The following is a 15,580-nucleotide window of genomic DNA, read 5'->3' on the forward strand; positions in this document are numbered from 1 at the left end:
TTGAAGTAAATAATAATTTATGGGCTGCTCGTTTCTATCATAAGTTAAATTTTTAATTGTTTAGTTCCTATTGAATTGGATGTTTAATGCACTTCGGAAAAAGAAAGTCATCACAACAATAATTTTTTAATTGCATTTGTGTAACTTTAATTACTGTTGATAGCTAAATACATTCGCATGGGAGTGGAAAAATGATTTTGATAAAACTAATAATTTTTCAATAGCATATAATTTCTATACATTTATTCTAATTAATCATCTAGTATGGTCTTAAGTTTTTTACTTTATTGTAAATAAAGAGAAAGTACAATAATCATTAAAAACATTTACCCATGGGATTTTGTTGAATTTTCACAATTGATTCACAAAATAAAATTTTTATGTCCGTGATGTAAAATGTAGATTGCAGTGAAATTTGTCAACCAGAAAACTTTGTTTATTCATCTATGTGCATGTAAACCTGACAACAAAATGCAACAAGGCTTGATAGATAAAATTTGGCATAAATTTCATAACTAAATCATAGATCTGTATCAAAAATACCTATGCTATATTCATGAATTTTAGAATGTTTTCAAAGTATGTTGATCAATAGGAAAAAGTATTCTTCTACTATGCATATTTATTTCTCATTATAATAAAGTTAAATACAAAATATAACATATTGTGAAAGTATATACAAGAAGGAAACATTCCCATTGGTTCCACTTTTGGCTCCATTAATTGAATATATATATATAATCAGTGAAACTAAAAGTCAAAAAGAAATAAGAAAACATTGGATGATGACAATTATAAGAAAAGATTTATGAAAACAGTTATTCAGGACCTTTTAATGAAATTTCTGTTATCTAGATTATTTTTGCTTGCAAATGGTGAGAAATCTGAGACAAGGTCCTAGGAAGGATTTAGTAACCGGTAGTTTTTTTTTTTTTTTTTTTTTTTTTTTTTTTAATCCCCTGGGTCATAATATTAAGTTTTAAGGACTAACATTTCTGAAGGAAAAACTTAATCATTGATAAATTTATTCTAAAATCATTTCATCCTTGAATTAATGCTGAAATATGGTAAAATTGAGAGCCTAATTCATATTGACCACTTCAGAATACTCAAAATATAAACTTAATTGATTTGATTTATGCTGGTTTAATACCATAATGTTCAAATGATATTAAAGTAATATATATATAATGCTGTATCAGTCTAAAAATTAGCTTCTAAAGTGAAATGGACCGAAATTTCTTAAACTAGAATAGCAGCTGCATTTAGTCTTAATGAATACATAAAATAATCTTACAAATTTTTATTTATTTAGGATTTTAAAATGAGTCCTGTGATCTCAAGAATAGGATATTGTGCTTACAGCAAGAAAATTTGATATGGATATCTTTTTGATATTAAAAATCATTCACCTTGAGCCTTAAAAAAACTATAATTAAGTGATAAGTTTTAGTTCAAAATTCTACTGTCAAAAGAATTGAGACCAAAAAGACATGATAGCTAGGTTTCTGTAAAAGAGCTTAATGGATTCCAGATTGAAAACTCAAGCAGGCTTGATACTCTTAAAATTCTCCACTGTCAAATGCCCTCCCATATGTGCAGTGTAGAAATTTGGAGACAGGATTCCAGCTCAGGTTTTGTCTTTGCTATTGATCTTGATTTAAAATTACAATAACTCAAAATAAATTTCAAATTGCTTCAAAATAGGATGTGAATATAATTCAACTCTTACATAAAATAATTTTTTACATAAAAATAATTTTTGTATGATCTAAAAATACAAAAACATTACATTATTAATGGTATTAAGTATAATTTCAACAATTTCAATTTAACTAGGCATTTTAGAGAGATTTAAGATGCAATTTCATCAAAGAGCTGTAGCGTACATAGCCCTTATGCATTAAACTTGCCATTTTGGATCAGCAATAAGAAATTTGTTGTTCTTACTGTTTCAGTTGTGAAACCCATCAAAAACAGCTCATACATAACTTCTATCCTGAAGTTTAATATAATAAATCATATAAATTGCTGTTACATTTTATATATTGAAATCAAAAACTGTAATTATAAACAAGATTTAATTTCAAAAAAACATTTCAGTCATCTATTAGAATTCCTGTATTGGTTAAAATAAAAACAAATTTCCAATGGTGAATGTTTCATCCAATTAGAGATAAGAGGAATGAATAATGAATTTGTAAATGCATATAAAGACAAAGTGAAGTGCAAGCACCTTGATTTACCCAACAATAAATAATAAAATGGGTCAAACTATGAAATGAAAAACATAACTAATATTTAAAAATATATAGTAATGTTTATTCATAATATAGGCTGTCTCAAAGTAAATAAAAAGGTTCTAGGATTAAATTTGAAAGGGGGAAAAAATTAATAAAAATGAATCCATTAATAATCCTAGTGAACAAATTTCCAACTTGTTTTACTAAATATAAAAATATACATAAAAAATATTCTTACTTCAGTTCTGACAATAATTAACAGTTATATACTTGCTAAAGAATTTTATTGCATTTCATTCCAAAAATATATAACCATTTCAATATTATAAGATGTATTTTTACAGATTTTACAAAAACAAACTAATCCATCTTGAAAGAAAGTGTTAAACAAAAATAAAAACTTTAAAAATTTTATAATAGCAACAAACACTATTTTATTTTTGCTAAAGCCGCAGCTCTTCTTTCTGTATTTTGGAATAAGGCTCGAATGAGATGTTTAACTTCTGCAGCTTTAAAGTGTGCTGCTAAAGGTCCTTTACCACTAGCCCATCTATCTACTATCTCTCTCATACTTGCACTCAATATAAGCTGCAGTTCTTGGAATTTGAACCAATTCTTCACATAAAAATGAATGGAATCTGTCTTATCTATTGCTGGCACCTGTAACAAAGTAATGCTATTTAAATTTTTGAAAAAATTAAATAAGGTTTAAATTTAAATATATTTTAAATAGTTAATGTATATTTCCAGATGGAATAAAAAAATATATATATAAAATATTTGTAAAAGAAAATGGATGAACATTTTTCAGCTGTTCTTTTAGTTGACACATGCACATGACAAACTTTTCATGCTGTCCTTCAAAAAGTCAGAGTTGCTTTTTATGGAATTTACTTTTAATTTTACTGTGAGCTAATGTTCAACTGTGAGAACGTTTAATAATTTTAGAAAAATACAAAAGAACTTTTTATTGAAAATAAATTGCAAGGCAAGATATAGATACCAAGCAAAAATAATCGATACATTGACAAAGCTTTCACCACATATAAAAAGATTGATTAAAAATACTCAAATTAATAAAAAAAAAACATATACTCTAAAATATAAATAAGAGCTCTGATTATTAAACTCAAAAATCACAACATGTAAATAGTTCTGGTCAATTATTCATTAATGTGCATCGTTCATAGTTAAATTCTCTTCTGAAATTTTTTTGATCTATAGTACACTGAGTATATATCAACGCTGTAGATCATTTATTGATTAAAGATATAATCTGTTTATAAAATGATTCTGACAGAATGTTATTTTTAAAAAGTAGAATATATTGCCAAGCATTCATTTTGCACAAGTTCCAGAAATATAAATTGTATTAATCATTAATTTATATCACTATATCCAAAAATAAAATTCATGATCTATAAAAAATATTAATTCACTTTTCAAGCCATTTTGGGATTTAAAAATTAATTAATTTTTAAACCTTAAGTCAAATAAAGATATTTAAAATAAAAATCCAAAAATTTTAAATGTTTAATTTACTTTGTCTATTATAACATCCTACTATAAAAAAAACATTAAAAAATGCTGAAAAAGTCATTTGGAAACAAAATATTTGAATTTATAGGACATAATACCAAATTCATCTTACCTTAAAAAAATCTGGACTTTGTTTGATTAAAATAGCAAAACTGCTGTCCAACTGACCAGCTGCCTCAGCAGCAATATCTTCCATAGAAGAAATTCGTAGAATTATTTCTTCTAAACAAGTATTGAGCAAAGTACCAATGGATTTGAAATATACTTCCACTGGCAGAATTTCAGCCCAAACATTCTTCAAAAGTTGTAGCTGATAAAGGCATTGTCGGATAGCTTTCTCAGCTGCACTGACAGCTCCATCATCAACTAGTATGTTGCTGCCAAAAGCTGTAAAAAAGTTTTAAAAGCAAAATAAATCAAAAATTACTCATTAAAAATAAACATACTATAACTCTTTTAAAAATAATATACAGTTTTGTTAGCAAAGTAATTCATTTCTATTTCCAAGACTTTATGTAGCACTCCTTAATGAAATTCAGTACAACACAAATTAATGTTCTATTTAATAAGAAGTTACATTATATAAGACATGCATTATTGGACAAAATTATGAGAGTTCAAATGTATTTTTAATTTGTATCAGCGCACAGTGTAATGAGAATTTTTTTTTTAACTCTTGGATTCATTGTTTGTATATAAACAAGATATTAGTTTATGAATTGAACTGTTTTTCATGCTGTAATAGAACTAGTCACTTTTTTCCATCACATAACAGAAATTTTCTTTACATGGGAGTACATTATGTAACAAATTACTGTTTTTAATTTCTTATAACTGACATAATTTGTTACACTTTAAAATTACATTAAGATTTCAAAAATTAATATGATCCTTCTTAAAAAGAAATATGCTTGCTTGTTAACAAAATTAATTTAAAAAATACTTCTGCATCAATAACATGAAGGTCTCAGATAAAAAATAAATAGAAAATTATGAAAACTACATTGTAAAAAAGTATATATTCTTAATAATAGAATAAATAATAATTTACATCTGACTCCTCCTCTCCCAAGTTGTCACCAGTGTTTTAAAAATGTAAACACCAGCTTATTAATTTTCTGCACAAATGTATTTTCTTAATATATTTACATACACCTAACTCTTGTTTCTGGCTGTTATATCAGTGTAAGCTACATTGAAATTAATTTTAATCAAAAATAAACCCTCAAAATTGCAATACAAACTAATTTAGACCATCTTCAATATTTTTAGAGAAATCACAATTACATAAGAGCTTTAAAAAAATGATGGCCATGTTATTTTTTCCCCCTTTCTAATTCAAACATGTTTTTTTAAAAAAAACTTTTTGAACTCCTTAATTTTACAAGCACATGAATGAAAGATTCCAATATCTAAATGATTGTAAGCTTATAAAATCCTCCAAAAACTGAATCAAAATTACATGTTTAATTAAAAACTAAACTAGTGGCACAACAGCCCTATGTGGGCCAAGGCCTACAGTGCCCATATCTGCTTTCTTGAACGAGTGTCCTGGGGTGCAAGGCATATGTCCCGGTTAGGTGGTCAGCTTTATGTGGAACCCCTAATGTTTAGGTCTCAAGCACGCTTGGTCATCAGTTTATCGAGCCACTGAAAAAATAAAAGGTTGAGTCAACCTTACCCAGCCCGAGGATCGAACCTTGGACCTGTGTGTGAAGTGCTGCCACTATACCATCGGGCTTCACATGTTTAATTAAAAGTTAATTTTAATAAATTTTCTTAAAATGCCATCATAAAATTTTTAATTCATAAATTTTATTATTTGCAACAATACCTTGCTGTTCTTGTAATAGCTGGAGAAGTTGATGTCTTTGGCGTCTCATTTGTGCAAGGAAAGCTTCAGAACCTAACTTTTTTATTTCAGGAACTAAATCTACAAATGTCATGGTTATTTCTGTTTGGAAATCACTCTGATAAAGACTTCCTAAAGTGCACAATTGATGAGCTAAGAACATGCAATTATTGTGAAATATAGCTGAAAGAAACAAAAAATTGTCAAATTCTGTCAATTCTCCAAAATCCTCAAGAATTTTAAAAACATACTGAAACAATTTTATTGCTAAATAGGTAAAAATAAAAACATACTTGAATTGTTTAAAATTAAGTGAATTATAACAGAAAATTAATAAAAACTTATAATAATTCAAATCATATGTTGGTAAAATTAAATTCACCAAATTATTTTATCATAATTCAGTTCAGACCCTTTACATTGAAATCACAATAACTGTTCAAAGAATAGAACATTTTGCTTGGATATACTATAATGCTAAGAAGAAGAAAAATGTGTTCGATACAGGAAAATTAAGTTTTAAAAATGATATGACCACATTTATTCACACGCCAAACATTCATGGGTAGAATCTGATTAATATCAGCTCTAGTAACTGATTACCAGATACAAAATAAAAGCAAAATACATTTTTTAAATGTTTCTTTTTTACATAATTTCTAAAGATGAAGAATTAATAAAAATAAATAAATTATTAGTTTGAAGCCAAATCAGTATTTAAAAGATAAAAACTTTTTTTATAATATCTTGCTTATCCAAACTAACATAGTAAATTCTTATATTTAATTTTGCTGATAATGTATATATTTTTTATATGTAATTCAATAAGGAGCAATTAAAAAGGCAATTTTCACAACAAGTATTTTAGAACAGTTATTATAACCTTTCAGTTATTAAAAGTTTCTAATTCAAATTTTCTATTAAAAATTAATTTTGTGATGGAAGTTAAAAGAAATAAATACAATTCAAAGTATAAAAATGTTTGACTATTTGAATGCATAATTAAAATGAATAAAATTGCATTAAATAGCATCAAATGAGGTTAAAATGAAAATACATCTATATTTATAAACTATACTCTGGAATGAAACAACATAAAATAAATGATTTTTAAAACTCTTCTATTAATCGTGAATTACCTGTTTGTTGAGGAATGTTTTCAATTTCATTCTTGTGATACGTAGGTACAACACAACAATAGAGTTCACAAATGTTTCTAGCTACATAATACAGTTTGAATGCATGAGTAGGGCCAATATTCTTTGCCTCTTCTTTGACAACAAGCAAAAGGGATATTAAATCTTTGACAGATTCACTGTAAATAAAAGAACAAATAATACCTGCCTATTTATAAAATTTTAAAACAAGATGTATGATTAGTTTTATATAAGTTTGAGTTCATTAGTTTGACTGAAAAAATATAACAAAAGAAACTTTAAAACACAATATATTGAAAAGATCTTCAACATTTTTCAATTATTATTTAACTTTAAACATAAATAATATTAAAATAAGGATAAGATATTTTTGAAAGAATTATACAGAAGTTTTCTTCATATCTTCTTCATTTAAATTTTTAATATAGCTACCCTAAAGTATTTATTTTTTTAAAAATAATTTGCTGATCATGTCAGTTCATGGGAAAAGGATATATTTTCAGGAAAAGAATGAGGGTGTTCAAATTAAGTAATTTATATATATATATATATATATATATATATATATATATATATATATATAATTGTATAGGTGTGAGTGAATGTATGTGTAAATGTATTTTAGAAGATGCGTAGATGAGAAGAAGACACTTTTGAAATTTTAGACCTTCTATTAAATTCACCATAGGAGGCATTTTATGAACAAGGAAGAAGTGATGATAAGTTGATTTCCATTTATATCTTGATACAAGAGCAGAAGAGCAAGAAACCGTAATTTTTCCTTCGGTGGTTTTTACTGAGATTTTAGTAGGGATTTCTTTAACATGTGTAGTGAAATGTAACTTAATGTAATTGTAACAAGAAATGTTTGTTGTAAACATTAAAGATTTTTATCCCATTATTCAGAGAGTGAGAACCTGCTGAATTCATTAGTTTTCTAGAGCAAATGTTAAATTAATTAAATAAAAAAGTGGAAATGGAATAGAAAATACGAAACTATTTTAGAACGAAGCTAGTGTGGGCTAAATTAAGATTAAATTTGGATATTAATTAAGATTTAAATTATATTAAGATATATATATATATAATGTAAACATAATAATTTTTAAAAGCAGAAGACAGGTTTTACGATAGAGAATACACTTTGCATTAACAATATTTTGAGCAAATATATGCAAAAAACATTGCAAATCAACACAAACTTTTGAATAAGAAACATTACATTATATTTTAAAATTCACACTTGGAGATACATTATCAAGTCTACCAGTATGGCAAATTTCACAATTCTATAAAAGAACATTCAATCCTGATTGATTTAATGCGCAATAGGACTATGTAAATAACAGACCTTCAGTGGAAATAGATATTCCTGTCTATTCCTGACATTGAGAATTGTAGCACTATTGTCATAATATTTCATAATCATTTTGGTTTGTAATTCATCATTTGTTACCTGGCAAAATTATAGTAATTCTATATGGATGTTATATCAACTCAGTGAGACGACTATTCAATAGTTGCTGAAATTCGTAGAATACAAAGATATAAAATAAATGTATATAGCTTAAAACCATTCTTCTATAATAACGTAAGCACTATAACACTCCCAAAGACTCTGCTGCTGTTCAACTGTAGTCACAATACACTCCAAGAGGAATAAATTTAAGCAAAATAAAACAGTATCTGCTTAAAAATATTTAAATACATATTTGAATCATAAAAAAAAGAAAAAAAAGAAGGAATTAATTTTTGCAACAGATGAAATAAAAAAAAAAGTGCTAACCTTATTTGACACTTAGGGAAAAGAAATGTAGCTGCACTAAGTCCATTCTGAGTATTGACCATTTCATTTAAACCATTTTTCAATGCAATAGCGTCGGTAGGTGTTTCATAACCTACTGAAACAGTCTTATGTAAACTCTTTTTCATTAGAGATCGAGCTCGACTTAATAGATCCTGAAATTATGGAAAATAAATATTCAGATTTTAAGAAAGATTACCACAGGTAAAACTGTATTATTATTTAGATATGAAATCAATTTAATATTAAAAGAGATTTTAAGGTAAAAATTTATTTTGTTTCACATACAAAAAAGTGATAAAAAATGCAACATAAAAAAAATTTAACAGCTTTTAATTCACATGTACGAAATTTTGTAACACAGTTCTACAATGGGAAAATTATATGAAAAATAATAATTATGAATTCTTGTATTTTCAGTAAGAAGAAAATATATAAAAACCATTTTAGACAATTTAAAAAAAAATTGTAGTGCCTTAACAAATCATTATGAAAGCAGTAAAATGAAATAGACAGTTTTCATTTACAACTATATACTAATTCATTACTATTTATTATAAGTTCCATAAATACTTTATTAAAAATTTACATCATCTTTTTAAATAAATATCTTTATTTTTTTAATAACAAAACATTTAATTTTATAAAGAAAAGGATGCTAGAACTTAAATAAAAGTATAGCCATTCTAAAACTGATGCAGTTTGAGAAAAAAAAATATGAAAATTTTTTATAATGGCAGTTGTTGATATTTTCTTCCAGTTCTTCAATCAAACCACAAATCATGATTTAGTGAATGCAATTATTATTTATTAGTTGACTTATTTCTGTGGTGTGATATATAGTATATGTGTCAATTCAAGGCTTTCTTGATTAGAAGGAAACTATGCTTAAAATTATCTTCATATTATTTTTAGAAAACTATAAGACACACTTTTTTTTATCATGTAATAAGTATTTGAAACACTTACTTGAGCCATTTTGTTAGCAGGTAATGTGTCTACACTGTATATAAAATTTTGTAAATTACTTCCAAAGGAAGATATGAATTCCAAATCCTGCAAAAACTTGCAAAATTCTTCTGCTGCATGTATTTCCTTACGAAAAGTTTCCAGTTGTTTGCTTTGTTTTGGAATGGCCATTTTCAAACATTTTTCTATAATCAAATCATTAAATTCTTCACTTATTACATTACCAAATTCATTCATGACAGATTGTTGAGATTCTTCATCAGATGAAGTTATGGGAAGATGAAAGAATTCATCATGTAAGAATTTAAAAACAGTTTTTAAGAGATCAAATATTTTGCTGGGTTCTGGACTATGTTCGTTAACAATATAAATATTAAGCTCTGGTGTCTTAGCTAATTCTACTTTTACAGTTCTGCATAACACCATTTCACAGACTTCATTTAAAAATTTCTTCCCAAATTCTTTTAACATAGGTTTAAGCTGTTTCAGAAGCCGTAAAGCTAGTAAAATTTCTTTGCCTTCTTCTTTACTGGTGGTCTCATTGAATTTGATAGACAAAGTTTTCTTTCCATTTTTAGATGAATTTACAATCATAATCTCTTGACGCCACAAAGTTTCCAACTGATAAATGACACTTTCTCTAGTAACAATAAATTCTGTAATAAGAGTAGATATTGCTGCTATATTCTTTTTATAATTTGGATCTACCTTTTCTACAAGTTTTTCAAGCTCTAAAAGACAATGAACAGAATTCAAATAACTTCCTTTCGACAGTGCCTTTTTAGCATTTTCTAGAAGTTGATGGAGTGAAATCATATCCAAGATGGCAGACTTCAATTTTTTTACTTTTTTTAAATCATCAATGAAATCTTCGAATTCTACCACAGAACTCATCATATGAGGTCTTATCTAAATAAATAAAGAAAAAAATATTGAATAAAACAGTTAAGCAAAAATTGTTATAAAATTTGCAATTATTGTGGCAGATAACAAGTATTATTTATCATAATTCAACAATAAGACTTATGAAAACTCATCAAGAAACTTAAAATTGTAGTAGAATCACCTAAATTGAAATATTTTGTGGTAAAATTTTACTTTTTGTAGTTATCTTAAATGGAAAACAATTGTTAAACTTTTAGATGGTTGGCAGAACTTGGCAAGAAAACAAACTATAATCTTATGTCTTACAGAAGATTTTTCAAAGCAATCCTAAAACTATTTGTATTTACTTTAAAAATAAGATAAATCAGCTTTAAAAGAATTATCAATACATCTGGTATAAAATATTACTTTCCCGTTTGCATAACATTACCAAAACCAAGCAGTGATTCTTGAAATTTGAACTTCTTGATAAATTTTTATTGTAGAGTGGAAGGAAAAATAATGCAATTATTGCCTAGCATACAACTGTTGTGTTTAGTGGTGCACATTTTAATTGCTACTATCCCCCCCCCAAACTGATATTTATTTTTAGTCAGCATTGCACAAACAGACATTTTACACAACAGTTTAATATAAAGAATAGAAACGCCTTTTATTTGTGATGTAAAGAAGCACAAACAAATAAATTTAAAGCATGTAATGCAGAAGAGTACGCAAAATTCTGAGCACAAAAAAATAAACCCCAGTTTTCCTTAAGTTATATATTATTAGTTATAAACAATTTCTAGGTTTTTCATTGCTTATTTTTAAATAATAATGTTTAAAGACTGATATATTATCAGTAAATTGCACTCTGCAGAATTCATAATACAACAGATATGTTGAAGAAAAAAAATACTTCAAAAGACTCCACAAAACAGACTATTAAACCTAGAGTTATCAAATTCAGCAAAAAATTATTCCTTGGGTAAAAAAGGCTATTTAATTAAAAATTAATCAAAATTTAAATAATTTTTCTTAATCTCAAAGTATATTATTGCACAAAAGCTATTTTAACAAAGCTTTAAAGTTGAAAAATGAGCTTTCAATAAATTTAATATTTATTCCTAATAAATACTTAAAATATTTTTAAATACTTTTTTAAACTATATTTTTTATTATTTTAAATACTTCTTTCATATTAACACATGTTGTAATGATTTTAAGGTCATCTTTTTTCTCTGTACATTATCATTATTATTATTAGGAATAAATTTTAAAATAATACAAACAAATAAATCCCAAAACATTATCCTATTCACACTAGAGATTAAAATCTCCTTTAACTTTTATATTGCTATTGACAAATTTTCTGAGACAACAGTATTTTATGCAATATTTAATTTAACCAATAAACATTTCTATAATGAATTTATTGATCAATAATACAGCTATTAATGATTGAATTTTTAAAAAAAATCTGAATAAGTCATGAGCTAGGAAAGAGTCTCAAATCTTCAAATTCTAATGTTAAATACATTTTCCTTGCCTGTTTAATTATTTTTATATAAAATAAAGATTAATAAACAAGTAGGAGTAAAATTTAAAAATTACCTCCTTTTCAACTTGACTGCGCAAAGATTCATACTCATTAGTTACATCATCTATATCTTCTATGAATTTATCAAGCTTCAGATACTGTGGAATGAAATCTAGATATCTTTTTTTCAGATTATCATGAACTTCTAATTTAATATCTTCAAGTTTTCTCTTTAAATCACCAACCTTTAAAATTATATTTTCTTTCCCCAACTTTCCTATAAAGAGAAGGGGGGAAAAAAACGAACACATCAGTAACAGCAATGAAATAATCAAAAAATATATAACATATTAAGAGCAGTTTTATCTTATTTCATTACATTTTGAGAAATGAATCTGATGATGAAATTATATTAAAAATGAATTGAAAAAAAAAACGAATCACCATTAAATATTATACCTAATATCATAAAATTAAGAAGTGGTATCACAATTAATCAATGCCTAGGTAAACAGAAATCTGGAATAGCGGTATGAAATTTTAATATTTTCAAATTAATATTTCCATTCTTTAAAAAAATGGCAGAAAAATAACATCCACTTTCTCTTTAAGAAAATATTGAGAAAGTCTTTAGATCTTATGCAAGCTCAAATAATGGAAAGTTTATCTATGCCTAATATAGAAAAAGATCTTGAGATCCTGTGCTTAAAATAAAATACACTTTATAAAAACATCAAAATATTAATTCCATAACAAACAAAAAAATACTTCTTGGGTAACAAAATAAATAAAAAATTGAAATCAGCATGAAATTAAAATTTCAAAATTATGGAAAGAGTAATAAAGGAAAAAAATATCAATACAGATATTATAATGTCCAATATAATCCAAATTAACACTAAGTTTCATTCTGTAATTGTGGATTTAATTCATTATTAATTAAGCTATCGTCAAAAAAGAAAATATACCTGTTAAACAAAATGTAGTAGTACTATAGGTAGGGATACATAAGGGTATATAGCAAGCTTAGGTAGAGACGAATACACTCATATATTACAATAACCAAGCGTAGCAAAGTAAATATAAAGAAATTTCATATAAAAATTTGATAGATATATTGTATTTTAAATCAATGAGACATTGATCTTAATTTGGATTTTAAATAACAAAACAATAGTAAATAATACAATTATAGATAGATTTAAATATAATATTACAATTCAAACTTTAATATGAGAGGCAAAAGTCTATAGAAAGTATGAACATTTTATTTGCTGGACAATTACCCCAATAATGGTTGTAGCATCCATGGTTAAATGACTAAGACCATCTAAGGCTAAAACCAGCCATGCTGTCAGCGTTTAAAAAAAAGGGGGGGGGGGAGGTTCCATTTACCAGTATGTGAGCATCATAGTACATTATCATGCATAAACTCATCAATTTATTTGAAAGTAAGTAACATGTAGTCATCTTAAATAATACATAATAAAAATAGTAGTCACTGAATATGTCAAAAAAATGTAAAAGCATAAAAAAAGACAAACGATTAAAAAAAAAGAACAATTTGTAATATGTTAGGAGTAAGAAGAAACCCTATGACACTATAAACTGCTTATTGCTGTAACTTTGGGTTTTTAAACAATTGAAGGTTCAAGACCATCTGACCCTTAAATGGTCAATACAAAAAGGCCCTTTGTAAAAAGAGAAATCATCTTGAACAAAAACTGCAAGAACATTCAAAAGTGCAAAGTAATTTGATATTATTTTCTATTATATTGTTACTTCCTTGATAAAATGAATGTAAAGATGCAAGTTTCATAGTCATAATTTCTATTTATATATTTAGATCTCATGTAAACTCATTCCACTTACTAAAACATAAGCTACTTTATCAACAATTCAAATTTTAATATACTAAGTCATATAGTTAGTTCATGGCGATTGAGCAATCAGGTTACATGTTAAGCCATTGTGCTTTCCGGTATCTCACCACTGTCAGTAATATGCAAATAAAATGTCAAAAGATTAATAAATTTTTAAAAAATGTAGATTAGAGCATTAATAGAAACATTTTTTGCAATTTCTACATAAGGAAAATATAGTGCAAAAATCTCATTTTAAAATTTAACAAAAAGAAAATTATGTATACAATTTTTTTTTTTTGTATACATTTTATTAATTTTTTAAAAATTATTATGATCAGCAAAAACACAAGAACTGCTCTTCCAGTGCATTCCATAACAAGTAAAAAAAATGTTGATTTTATTGTAATTCTTTAGAAACAAAGATGGTGGCTGTTCTATAAATAAATTGGTATTTTAAAGCATTGAGCAGGATGTAGAAGGGGGAATCCCAGGGGGGGGGGACTTTAGTAAAAATGCTCCTCTAATAGTTTTCTATCAATTGAGAAAAACTTACCTTTATGCTAATTATCCCCCTTTCAAAATCATTACTGACCATATTAAAGAGCTGTGTTAACAGTTAATGTTCAGATCTTTACATTGTTATATTCATTCATCAGAGATGAAACTAGCTACTATACATATAGTACAACAAGATGCGAAAAAAAAAAATCATTTGCAGAAAAATCAGAAAGAAACAGAGCATAAATCTTGTGGGAAATATAAATTATACCAGAAAAATTATTCTATTTCTAAAAACCCTGAAAAAAAGTTTTACTAGTTTAAAAAAAATCTGTGCTGCTCATATTAAAGCAGGTGAATAAAAATTATTATCAATTAAATCTAATCGAGATTTGAATCCCACACAAAGTAAGAATTAATTCTTATTAATTTCAGGTAGGTGAAGAAGTAAAAACGATAAAATCAGTTAATGCATAAATTATTATTCTTAATTGTTTTTTCCGTAATGACAAAACATAACATAAACAATATGACAACGGACAATACAAAATTTATATTATTGAGTCTACAGACATAAAATTTAGCATAGATATACCTTATATGACAGTATTTTTAATAGTTTTTTTAAATGTTATATTATTATTTATTCAGCAGAGTTCTTAAATTCTATATAATAATCTTTAAAGATATGAAATAAAAAAATTACTTTCATAAAAGCATTACTCAAATTTTAAATCCTTATCTATAGTAAAATGCGTGAAATTATTCAGTTAAATCTCAAGTAAGCAAAAATACAAATGAATTATACATTTTCAAATTTAAATTTCAATCAGCAAGCGTACAAATATATGAGATTAAAGAGATAATATTGATATCTTTTATTATATTCAACTATTTTTTAATCAGTTGCTTTCTTGTTCATATAGCAAAAGCAAAATACAATATTTTTTTTAAACATGATTAACAGGTTTAACTTTTTTTCTACTTTAATAATAGACATGTACACAATATTGTCACCTAGTTACATTTTTATCAATTTGAAGATGAATTTTTTAAAAAATTTGGATAAGTACCTGTGCCTTGCAAAACATCTGTAACTAATGACATTTTGGCTTAATTCTTTAGGAAAAATTCGGCAACTGTTCTCATAAAAAAACGTAAATAAAATAAGCAGATGCGATCATATCAACATCAACAAACAATTTTTGCGGGAAATTGACTCATAACTGTCAGTCACAGTTAAAGTTTG

The 15,580-nt window shown here is 25.9% G+C and overlaps 1 protein-coding gene across 1 annotated transcript; it reads right to left on the minus strand.

The window, feature by feature from the left end:
- Positions 1–604: 604 nt before the first annotated feature.
- Positions 605–15,539, minus strand: LOC129965574 (centromere/kinetochore protein zw10 homolog). Its single transcript, XM_056079585.1, has 8 exons — positions 15,405–15,539; positions 12,043–12,245; positions 9,565–10,473; positions 8,578–8,750; positions 6,774–6,949; positions 5,617–5,817; positions 3,895–4,169; positions 605–2,903 (listed from the first exon to the last, which is right to left on the minus strand). Exons 1-8 carry the CDS (start codon positions 15,436–15,438, stop codon positions 2,673–2,675), a joined length of 2,202 nt encoding a protein of 733 aa, XP_055935560.1. The 5' UTR covers positions 15,439–15,539; the 3' UTR covers positions 605–2,672.
- Positions 15,540–15,580: the final 41 nt, after the last annotated feature.

The sequence above is a fragment of the Argiope bruennichi genome, chromosome 4 (assembly GCF_947563725.1).
Source record: "Argiope bruennichi chromosome 4, qqArgBrue1.1, whole genome shotgun sequence".
NCBI lineage: Eukaryota > Metazoa > Arthropoda > Arachnida > Araneae > Araneidae > Argiope > Argiope bruennichi.

What these genes read in the sequence shown, in the direction of transcription:
- LOC129965574 (XM_056079585.1), bottom strand. Translation starts at nt 15,438, where the DNA reads ATGTCATTAGTTACAGATGTTTTGCAAGGCACAG. An exon ending in CTGCTAACAAAATGGCTCAA is followed by an intron (nt 8,751 to 9,564) that starts GTAAGTGTTTCA and finishes CCATAATTTCAG; the next exon opens with GATCTATTAAGTCGAGCTCG. An exon ending in TTCCCTAAGTGTCAAATAAG is followed by an intron (nt 6,950 to 8,577) that starts GTTAGCACTTTT and finishes TTTTATTTACAG; the next exon opens with TGAATCTGTCAAAGATTTAA.